At 35.6% G+C, this 12,192-nt stretch overlaps 2 protein-coding genes and 1 pseudogene across 2 annotated transcripts; all 3 read left to right on the top strand.

Moving 5' to 3' along the window:
• The first annotated feature begins 1,364 nt into the window (after positions 1-1,364).
• Positions 1,365-3,045, top strand: LOC113160107 (annotated as a pseudogene).
• A 1,902-nt stretch (positions 3,046-4,947) lies between these two features.
• LOC113160104 lies at positions 4,948-6,909 on the top strand. Its single transcript, XM_026357168.1, has 6 exons — positions 4,948-5,005; positions 5,147-5,470; positions 5,601-5,948; positions 6,070-6,180; positions 6,315-6,361; positions 6,443-6,909. The coding sequence occupies exons 1-6, from the start codon at positions 4,963-4,965 to the stop codon at positions 6,572-6,574; spliced, it is 1,005 nt and encodes a 334-aa protein (XP_026212953.1). The 5' UTR covers positions 4,948-4,962; the 3' UTR covers positions 6,575-6,909.
• A 2,635-nt stretch (positions 6,910-9,544) lies between these two features.
• Positions 9,545-11,174, top strand: LOC113160959 (signal-regulatory protein beta-2-like). The gene is made up of 5 exons (XM_033326192.1): positions 9,545-9,588; positions 9,715-10,041; positions 10,166-10,519; positions 10,662-10,790; positions 11,068-11,174. The coding sequence occupies exons 1-5, from the start codon at positions 9,546-9,548 to the stop codon at positions 11,172-11,174; spliced, it is 960 nt and encodes a 319-aa protein (XP_033182083.1). The 5' UTR covers position 9,545.
• Positions 11,175-12,192: the final 1,018 nt, after the last annotated feature.

The following is a 12,192-nucleotide window of genomic DNA, read 5'->3' as shown; positions in this document are numbered from 1 at the left end:
TCATTGAGTAGATCACTGGAGAAACACAAAGGACCTGAGACAACTACTGTACTTTAAGAGTGAAATTAAGCATAAAATTAAGGTAAAAACTACATATCAGTCTGTTTACTGTGATATTTTTATAAACTGTTGAACACATTAAATTCTTTAATTTACAAAAGGAAACAAGCCATGCTTTTGATAGTTTTTTAAAAGTAATGTTCTACTAAGTGGTTGTGAATTTGAAATTTGATGTACTGTGTGTAACTATCAAAGCATTTTTTTAGCGTTTAAATGGGCTCATGATGCAGCTGACCAAACTTTTTCAAAGAGCAGTGTGAAGAGTTACCTTCCTGGCTCTTTTATCTGCTGCTGTTTCAGAGGTGTGGACTTCCTCTCAGTATCCCCCCTCTCTGTATCAGTGTGTAGTTTCTATGTTAATGAACGTCCACATCTAGAATGAACACCTCTTTACTTACTTAAAGTTCAACATGTACAGTATGCATATCAACTATGTATTTATTTTAAATGCCATTAGTTGTAGTCATTCAAGTCAAGTGTCTAGTTTAAGAAAGTCTTAAATATTATCTTAGCAGCACAGATAATGGTAGTTCCAAGCAGAAATAGAGACAATGTCAATTGTTATTATTATATACAAACAAAAGAGTGTTTAAAAACTGTGATAAAAATCAGTGTGATAATGAAGATTTATGAGACTTATTGTTGATTAGATTCAACGTTGAAAACATTTCTTTCTTTGGATGTGAGGAAGTGTAACAGTAACAGTCCGTCTCATGAATGTCTGACAGAATAGATGCAAACTGTTGAGAGTGATGGTCTGAGGTGTCATGATATGAAGTGGTGGGGTGGGGGTAAAAGAAGAAGTATTTTAGTGCGAGTGTAAACCAACCAGACAGTGGGGATGATGAACAACAGCTCTCTCACTCTATGTTAGCCTCTGGTTGTTAACATTAAGCTCATAGCAGGAAGTCATGGTGCGACCAGCAAATGCTCATTGGCTCTTATCTTTGTTGGTATGAAAGAAGTACTGGTTCAGTATGACCTTCAGTTACAGGGGCTGGACAAAACCACTCTGTAAATCTGTCCTCTGAGATACAGGATGTGATGCATTTACTGCAGTAAAGCAGTAAAAAAAATTATTCACCTAGAGACATGTTTTGTTAAAAAATAAATTAAGAAGTGAATAGGTAAGGAACAGGTAATCCAAGTACGCATCATTATCTTCACAAATAAAACAGAGGGAGGTTAACTGTGAAGGGAAGTGCCCTTGAACATAACCAATCAAATGCATTTGAAGTTCTAGCCTATGGCTATTATCTCACTTCCTTCGCTCTGAAATACAAACCACTGTTCCAACAAGACACAACGTCAAGATGACACCGTTGTGGGTCACACTGCTTCTTCTTCATCGTGGATGTAAGTGATACTTTATTCTATCCAACATTTCCACACCAAGTGAATCTTTTTGTATCTCAACTTTCCCTTGTTTATTTTAAATGTACGTTTTCTTTTCAGATTCGCTTGTTCCCACGATCACAGTTGAACTTGGTGAATCTGTGACGTTCACATGTTTTAGTAAAGACCTCGGCAGTAAAGAGCTCCACTGGTACAAACAGAGTGCAGGAGAGAATCTGAAATTGATTGTGACATTGTGGCAGTCTAAAACTAAGAATGGACCAGAGTTCTCTGAATCAAGGTTCAAGGTAACAATAGATAAGAACTCCAGCAACCTGACTGTTTTGAGGACGATCACAGAAGATGAAGGGATGTATCACTGTGGAATCACAGAGTGGATTAAAACTGAATGGAATGGGACGTATTTGTTAGTGAATGGTAATACTGGGATCTGAGAAAATATCTAAAAGAAATAAATTTACATTTATATTTAAGATTAACTTGAATGCTTTTTAAGCTTTATATGTCAAACATGTCTTAAACAGGAAACAGTGAGAGGACGTCAAACTATACAGTTGTTCAGACAGTCTCTGATCCAGTCCGTCCAGGACACTCAGTGACTCTCCAGTGTTCAGTCCTCTCTGACTCTGACAACAAGACGTGTCCAGGAGATCACAGTGTGTACTGGTTCAGAGCTGGATCAGATAAATCTCATCCAGACATCATCTACACTGGTGGAAATAGTGAATGTGAGAAGAGATCTGACTCTGCGAAGAGCTGTGTTTATCGCTTCTCTAAGACCGTCGGCTCCTCTGATGCTGGGACTTATTACTGTGCTGTGGCCACATGTGGACAGATTTTATTTGGAAATGGAACAAACCTGCAAATTGGAGGTAAATATATTATTGTTTCTACATTTGAACATCTATGTGTGAAACAATACAGTAAGTCAGCTGACATTTTATATAATATTTAAAATGAGGAACAGGAAGTGAATTCAAACATGTTCTTTGTTCCTCTTATTTCAGGAACCATGTGTTCACAGATGACCAGGTACAATTATTTTTTTGTTCTGTGCTTTCTTGGCTCTAACTGTCCTCATTTGCACCATAGAGAAAAGCAAATGTGATTGTTGCAATGGTAATAGAAGTTTCTTTTTACTTCACATATTTGACACATTTATAGTAAAACTACTTTTTTTTTATTCTTTCTAATTATTTTATTTATCTATATCTATAAATCTAATAATTTCTTGTTTTCTAAATATTTTCTAGATCCAGCTGCTGTTGTGCTACAACAAAACAGTCAAAAGACTCAACAGGTAAAATAATCATCATCGTTATTATCTGATAATAAAAGAGTTATAAAGGTTAATTAACTTTATCCTTTCATATATTTTTTCAGAGAGAAGAGGACATGTGCATTTATTCTGCTGTCATATTTTCCATGATGAAAACTGTTGGTAGAATAAAGGACGCAAAAGCAGCAGAGAGAGCGAGGATTTATGCTGCTGTGAAGGCTTTTGGATTGGATTAGTGAGAAAGGTCCGTGTGGCATCAGTTAGTGCTGTGTGATGTAGTTGATGTTAGTCTGCTAGGAGCAATAGGGTTTGTAACATGTAGCTTTTATGTAGAAGTGTATAAATAATCATTTGTCTTTGTTGTGCAAATGTATAAACTTGAGTTTAACTAAGTTAGTCGAGGGTTTTAAACTGACCTAGTTGACTGAGTCAGTACTAAACGGTGGACCAGATATCAAACATGTTTATGTATCTCTTTTATATCTTTGTATTTCTGTTGGATACAAACTACTTATGAACATGATTTCAAACTGTATCAAACTATTTCTGAACATGTTTTGGAACTGTATCAAACTACGCTGAATAAAAAAACACTCCCACAAGGTGTGAGTACTGTCTTCAATGTAAAAAGGTAATTTTATCATTAAAGGTTTAATGATGAAATTAATAAACTTGGATAAAGTTGACACGTTATGTTTTATAGTGATGTTCTGTTATGTAAAGTATTTATTAATGTCAAAAAACATTTTTTGCTGTTTAGTTGCAACTGGACTTGCTTTAAGTTCTTGAAGAGATTTCACCTTATATCCAAAAGGCAATCAATTATATTTTTATTAGTAATGAATATTATTGTAATTAAATTTCTATAACATGCAAATACAATAACCAGGCATTAGGAACAAGCATGTCAGCACTGAAATGTGCCTAGATTATGTTCTCACTCAAGATAAAGAAAATATTGGTGAATGTCAGGATCTATATAAAAACTGCATAAACTGGTTTAACCTCACATATGTAGTAATCTTTGCCCTGTATTACAAATGATATATTTTAATCTCCCAGAGCACCGGTGGTTATGAGGGACTCTAGAAGTGCTCCTGTTTTTAATTATTTTCGTTATTACAATATTTTTTCCACCAAACAAACCAGTCTGGTCCTCAGCTACCTGGTCTCACCAAGCCACAGATCGTACACGTGATTAAAGCATTTTAAGTCAAGATTACAACTTCTGCATTAACCCATCTTTGTCCTAGTCACTTACTTTCTAACCCATAACTATTTGCTGCACCTGGCTGCAGTGTTGACTATGTTTTTCACGATCTGTTTTAGTTTGACCTAGTTCTGTTCCCATGGGACATGACTGATTTGCCAACAAACCCCCTACAGCGCCCCCAGGTGGCTCTTAGTCTAGTTTTAGATTTTTATTCCCGGAAACATTGGAGGCCGAAAATGAAAGCGAAATGTTGGTAAACAGCCCCACATTTAAGAACAATTTCCACATTGTACAGTTTATACTTTACTTTACTTCATTTTAATTAAGTCATAAATAATATCGAGAGATTTATTCATGCTCTAGCCACACAAAAGACCTGCCCTCTCACCTCTCCTCTGTAATATAGGGGCTGGACAGTCAGAGAAATGTCCCCATTGAAAATCATAGCATTGAAACTTTGTTCAAGTAGATGGAAACATCGCTAATAGATGTGACTTGTTTGGTTCATTTAGTCAATTCAACTGGGAATGTGAAACAAGACCACAAAGGAAGATTGTCTGGAGGCCACAACCTAAATTAATTAACAATTTTTCCATTGACTTTGCTGTTTAACAGCACTTTGTAAATGAATTCTGCACAGTCTGTACGACTTCTTGGTATATACCGACAGCCTCGGCTTTGGTTCCTTCGACAGATCCAGTCTGTGAATCTTTTCTTATGATTTCATGCATTTACAACATTTACAGCAACAAATACTAAAAGCAGCAGTAATGACCATCGTAACTGCAGCTTAAAGTTAACGCAAAAAAAGAAAATCACTTAGACAACGTGTTTTCAAAGAAGAAGATTCAAAAGCGAAGAAGAATCTGTACATTAGTAGCCAAAGTAGAGGTGATATCTTCACACGTCTTCAAAGACCAGTGTGAAAGGAGGTGCACTGTTCAACATATTCTCTGACAACCAATCAGATTCATTTTGAACTCTGACTTATGGTTATTGTGTCTCCTCCTTAATTCAAATACCAACAACTCTCGCAACAAGAGACAATGTGAAGATGATTGTGATTTGGATTACACTGCTTGTTCTTCATCAAGGATGTAAGTGTTATTTTATTATTGTTTTCTTATTTATTGTTTGATCCAAACTTGAAAAAATATATATTGTTACCTGGACCACAGCATACACTCATTTTAAATGAGTTTTATTTTAAATACTTTCTAATTTTTCTTTTGATTCAGATTCGTTGGTTCCGGTGCTCACAGTTCAGTTTGGTGAACCTGTGACCATCACATGTGTTTTATCTGATGAAGACTTCAGTAGTAGAGATATTTACTGGTACAAGCAGAGAGCTGGAGATACTCTGAAGTCAATTGTGACACTGGCAAAAAAGACATCAGCAGAGTATGGACCAGAGTTTTCTGAAAGATTGGAGGTAAAAACTGAAAACTATTTTAGCAACCTGACCATTTTAAGAACCATCACAGAAGATGAAGGGATGTATCACTGTGGCATCACAGAGTGGATTAAAACTAAATGGAGTGGGACGTATTTGTTAGTGAAAGGTAATGATGTAATTTTACATAATTTGAAAAAAGCTCTTAACATGAAACTACATGAACAAATTACATATTAATTTCTTTGAAAAACGTTTTTGTAAATCTCAAACATTAATCTAAATATTTTATCATTCAGGAAACAGTGAGAGGACGTCAAACTATACTGTTGTTCAGACAGTCTCTGATCCAGTCCGTCCAGGAGACTCAGTGACTCTCCAGTGTTCAGTCCTCTCTGACTCTGACAACAAGACGTGTCCAGGAGATCACAGTGTGTACTGGTTCAGAGCTGGATCAGATCAATCTCATCCAAACATCATCTACACTGGTGGAAATAATGAATGTGAGAAGAGATCTGACTCTGTGAAGAGCTGTGTTCATCACTTCTCTAAGATCGTCAGCTCCTCTGATGTTGGGACTTATTACTGTGCTGTGGCCACATGTGGACAGATTTTATTTGGAAATGGAACAAACCTGCAAATTGGAGGTAAATATGTTATTGTTTCTCTGCATTTGAACATGTATGTTCTATTGACATTTTATATAATGTTTGAAATGATCTTAACAGGAGGTGAATTCAAACATGTTCTTTGTTCCTCTTATTTCAGGAACCATGTGTTCACAGATGACCGGTACAATTATTTTTTTGTTCTGTGCTTTCTTGGCTCTAACTGTCCTCATTTGCACCATAGAGAAAAGCAAATGTGATTGTTGCAATGGTAACAGAAGTTTCTTTTTACTTCACATATTTGACACATTTACAGTAAAACTACTGAATTCTTTCTAATTATTTTATTTATCTATATCTATAAATCTAATCATTTATTGTTTTCTAAATATTTTCTGTTTCTAGATCCAGCTGCTGTTGTGCTACAACAAAACTGTCAAAAGACTCAACAGGTAAAATAATCATCATCATTATTCTCAGATAATAAAAGAGTTATAAAGCTTATTTAACTTTTTCCTCATTTATTTTTTCAGAGAGAAGAGGACATGAGGATTTATTCTGCTGTCATATTTTCCATGATGAAAACTGGTGGTAGAATAAAGGACACAAAAGCAGCAGAGAGAGCGAGGATTTACGCTGCTGTGAAGGCTTTTGGATTGGATTAGTGAGAAAGGTCCGTGTGGCATCAGTTAGTGCTGTGTGATGTAGTTAATGTTAGTCTGCTTAGAGCTGAAGGGTTTGTAATATTTAGTTTTTATGTAGTAGTGTATAAATAATCATTTGTCTTTGTTGTGCAAATGTATAAACTTGAGTTTAACTAAGTTAGCCGAGGGTTTTAAACTGACCTAGTTGACTGAGTCAGTACTGAAACCAAAAAACAGATTAGGTGGACCAGATATCAGACATGTTTATGTTCTTTATTGTTTCTGTTGGATGCAAACTATTTCTGAACATGTTTTGGAACTGTATTAAACTATGCTGAATAAAGAAACTCCCACAAAGTGTGAGTACTGTCTCCAATGTAACAATAATTATTTCATTTTATCATAAAGGGTTTAATAACAAAATTAATAAACTTGGATAAAGTTGGCACGTTATGTTTTATCGTGATATCCTGTGAAGTATTTAGTAATGTCGAAAAAACTTGTTTTGCTGTTTTTGTTCTTGAAGCGATTTTTTACTTCCAGGGGACAATAAATCATATTTTTATTATTAATAAATATTATTGTAATTTAAATTCTATTACATGCAAATACAATGATCAGAATGAAATGTGCCTAGATTCTGTTCTCACCCAAGAAAAAAATATATATTGAATGTCAGAATCTATATAAAAACTGCATAAATGAGTTTTAAGAACATAACATCTGTTGGTGAATAAGGTCTAATTTAGCCTCGTACATTACCTCACATATGTAGTTATCTTTGCCCTGTATTACAACTGACATATTTTAATCTCCCAGAGCACCAGTGGTTATGAGGGACTCTAGAATCATTTCTGTTTTGAATTCTTTTTGATAATACAATATTTTTTCCACCAAACAAACCAGTCTGGTCCTCGGCTACCTGGTCTCACCAAGCCACAGATCGTACACGTGATTAAAGCATTTTAAGTCAAGATTACAACTTCTGCATTAACCCTTCTTTGTCCCCGTCACTTTCCCTCTAACCCACAACTATTTGCTGCAGCTGGCTGCAGTGTTGACCATGTTTTTCACAGTCTGCTTTGGTTTGACCCAGTTCTGTTCCCAGGGACAGGACTGATCTGCCAACAAACCCCATTCAGCACCCTCAGGTGGATCTTATTCTATTTTTAAATTTACGGGACATTTCTTTCCTGTAAAGGGAGCAGGAAATGAACGCGAAATGTTGCCAAATAGGAGCAACCAAACAGTCGCACATGTAAAAACTATTTTCACATCGTACAGTTCATACATGTTAACTTTACTTCATGGTAATTAAGTCATAAATAACATCAAGAGAATTCATTATGCTCTAGCCACACAAAAGACCTGCCCTCTCACCTCTCCTCTGTAATATAGGGGCTGGACAGTCAGAGAAATATCCCCATTGTCTATCATAGCATTGTAACTTTGTTCAAGTAGATGGAAACATCTCTAATAGATGTGACATGTTTGGTACATTCAGTCAATTCAACTGGAAATGTGAAACAAGACCATTAAGGAAGATTGTCTGAAGGCCACAACCTAAATGAATTTGCAACTTTTCCTCTGTCTCTGCTGTCTCACAGCACTTTGTAAACAAATGTTGCATTTCTGTACAGTAACTAAACAATAAGCAAAGCCACATACGGCAGACGGCGTCTCAGGCCATTCTCTGTCCAACTACTGAAGTGGTATGACTCAGAACCCGCCTGACTTTAAGCTATCACAGGATATACAAAGAGGGTAAAGTGGTGAGGAGCATGTAGCTGCAAGATAGCTAAGGTTTTGTCATTCATTGTTTATAGATGCTCACATGTGTTTAACAATGAATATACAGTCATTTTATTAGTATCCTGATAAAGTAAACTGATAAAACTCTGCTGAAAAAAAACATAAAGATTTGAAAAGGTTGCTCATCCGTTAGTGGGTAAGTTCACACTTGAGAAACATTCAAGGTCACAATGACACCAGTTGATGTTTTTTAGTTTCACATTGACTGTTTTAGACTGAGAGAGGAAACCACTGTCAGGACTGCACGTTAGCACTGAGCCTCACAGAGCCACTAGCATGGCCGATGACCTGTGTTAAATCTACAACATCAACATCTTATTCACAAAATGATCAATGAAAACACTGTTTCTGGATTGTCTTATTTGATAAGACCAGAGGCGGTTTTAGACCCTTTTTACAGGCGGGCTGAAGCCCCCTGTCTGTCATTTTCCTCCTTTGCTGTTCTGCGTATTCTGCCCTTCTTGAATGTCGGTGTCTGGTTTTGCAGATAGTGAAACAGAGTTTATAGTTCAGGTTGTTTATTTGTTTCCTGTCCCAGTGAATTATAATAAAAGCTGCTTAAAGGTGCTGGTTGAAGTTTTATATATTTCAAATCTGTAGCTCATTAATATTGATTATGTAACAAGCGATCAACACAAATGTTGAAAATAGCTAAATAATATACATATATAGTGTAATATATGTAATAGGTCACTTATGTCCATTTCTAATGTTCACTGCCAATATGTGAGAGGCAGTGAATGTATCCCCTCTCAGACTAATCATCATGTCCATTTTTTATAATCTTATCGTCTTTGTTCTTGTAACCGTAGTGTAGTCTTTGTCACACTGACATTCCTATGCATGGGTATTGGATATTGTGTTTTGAATAATAAACCCACAGCTTAAGTTGAGTCCTACAACATGAAGAGATATTGTAAATGCAGCACCGCCTCTGTTGACAGTGTCCTCTTGAAAAAATGTTTCTTCTGTGTTTACTCTAAGTTTGTTTGTTGTGTTCTTTCTAATGTTGGAAACTTTTGGTTGAGATATTTCCACTGGGGAAGTTAGACACTGACAAACAGAAGTGAAAAACCAATCAGATTGCTTTAAAAGTGTTCCCGCCCATTTGATTGCATTAAGGAAATTTATATGATCTTACGATACGATATCAGCTCACTGCAGTCTCCAGTGCTAGAAGATGCTGGTTGCAATACTTATACTTCTTGTGCTACAAATTGTGTGTAAGTATTAATATGAGATTTGCTCCAGCTATATTAAGAATACATTTTCCTTTTTCATTAACATAGAAAATCCATAATCTTGTGTCTTTGTTGTTCATCACTGCTCTGGTTTCATTTTATTTTCAGGTTGCACAGACACAGATCACATCTTTGACACAAAGACTGTTGATGTCGGAGATGATGTGACTCTCAAATGTACCCGCCAGATATCTCAAGAATACTTATTTTGGATCAGGCTTGTCTCTGGAACATTTCCTGAAATTTTAGGGAAAACTCTGTCTTCTGATTATGGCGGTGTTGATGTGACTCGTCACATTACAGCAAAACAAGAGCCTGGAGAATATGTTCTGAATATTAACAAAGCACAGCTTACCGATACTGCAGTGTACTACTGTGTAAAGGTGACAATACTTAACATGTCATTTCTGAAAGGAACATTTCTGAGAGTCAAAGGTAATTATAGTAAAAACATCTACACAGATTTAAAAGTCAGTAGTCATTTGTAATATGCCCACCCTGTAACGTTTCCGCCAGAAATCTTGGCAATTAAATATTTTTCGGTTGTGTGTTTTTCTAGGACCAGAACCTGATGTTGTTGCCGTGACCCAAGAATTTTCATCTGATCCTCTCCGTCCAGGAGAATCTATGACTCTCCAGTGTTCAGTTCTTTCTGAATCTGAGAACAGGACATGTCCAGATCACAGTATGTACTGGTTCAGAGCTGGATCAGATGAATCTCCTCACACTTTGATGTATGTCGATGGAAACACCAGTGACCAGTGTGAAAAGAGTCCTGAGGCTCGTTCTTTACAGACATGTGTTTACAGCTTCTCCAAAAACGTCAGCTCCTCTGATGCTGGGACTTATTACTGTGCTGTGGCCACATGTGGACAGATTTTATTTGGAAATGGAACACAAGTCCACATTGAAGGTAACTGACCCTTATTATTGTTTAATTAGTATAACCAATATTAGCTGAAATATAATGTGTTTTAAAGTGTTTTTCTTTTTGCTTACTTTATTTTTTATTTCATATTTTATTACTATACAATTCTCTTTCCTCCTTTTTTTAGAGACACGTGTGTTGTCACAGACAACCGATGACTTATTTTTGCTGCTCTGTGCTGCTCTGGCTTTATGTCTGATAGTTATAACTTTACTTGTTTATGCCATCATGAAAAAATCTTGTGGTTGTTGCAAAGGTAAGAAGAGTTCTATTGCAGTTTTTCCAAATCATCATCATTAAATTAACATTTATGCTGTATTGTATGGTTCAATCTATAATATCATTCATCTTCTGTAGATGTAATATCTATTAAATAATTTAATAGAACATTTTTTATATTACATAGCTGCTGTTTTGATTTTCATGATCAGCAAAGTCAGCAGGTAAGAAATTTAACAATCTCCCTAGAAACCTTATCAGGAGTTTGTTTAGATTTGCATAATCTACTGTCATTTTCAATCTCATTTTCTCAGAGAAACAAGGAATCTTTGGTTTATTCTACAGTACTATTCACCAGGAGAACAGCTGGCAAAGCAGGAAGAAGAAATGCAGAAGCCAAGGAACAGACAGGCAACGCTGATGTCAGGACTTTTGTTACTTAATTTGGATTTACAATTTGAGTTTGCTATGTACACTATGTATGCATGCATATATGGGTTTCTTTTGAACAAAAGTTGCAATCACTGCTGTCTAGCACAAAAAGTCTTGAGTAACTGAATATTATATAGCAACTGCAACATTCTGAAACTAACAGGATGTTCAAATAATTTACTTGTCTTATGATACATCCATTGTAAAGTTTTACATTATATGCAAATTTTCTAACTGAAAATCCTCATTTCTTTTTTGATTACTATGTGAACATCCCGCAACAAACAGAAAAACAAGCATCTTACTGTACAGATCAAATTAGAATGAAAAAAAACAAAACACATCACACAATACACCAATAAACAAAATGAAATAAAACACTTTGATGTATGTATTTTATTTTCTACACATGAAACAGTGTATGTTTTAGCAAATATTTTTTAATTATATCAGGTACAGGTGACAAATTTAGATATGGGTGGGCAACACAACACATAATTAAACTTTGTAGAGTGGATACCCCAACTCTATTCTGGAGAGGTCTACATGAGTAGGAGGATGGGGTTCATCAGGGGTCCAATATCATGCTTACTTTGTACACTAATAAAATCAGTCACACTGAAATTGTCATATTGCCATGACATTTAATTGCTCGGCAGATTTCATTTGATAATGTAGTTGATGACTTTTCATCAAGGAAAGCAAGAAAAACTTTACTATATTTCGACCAGGGCAGCATATCTGCTGGATCCGCCACTGCAAACACTATCAGGCACAGTGTGTAGAAAATTAAACCTAATCATTTCCTAATTTATTTTGCAAACAGAGTAATTCTATGAGTTACGGTATAAATAAGGTGTAAGAAAGGTCACTGTGAGCAGTGTAGTGAAAAACTGTGTGTGTACTTGCTGTTGTGTGAAAGAAAGGTGTTTGTATTTCATAGGTTAATGTGTGAACTGAAAGTATTAAAGTATTACAGGAAGGAAAAGGGTACAATCAGTAGTAAA

This window comes from Anabas testudineus, chromosome 10 (assembly GCF_900324465.2).
Source record: "Anabas testudineus chromosome 10, fAnaTes1.2, whole genome shotgun sequence".
NCBI classification, from domain to species: domain Eukaryota; kingdom Metazoa; phylum Chordata; class Actinopteri; order Anabantiformes; family Anabantidae; genus Anabas; species Anabas testudineus.
This window is presented reverse-complemented; position numbering and strand designations above follow the sequence as displayed.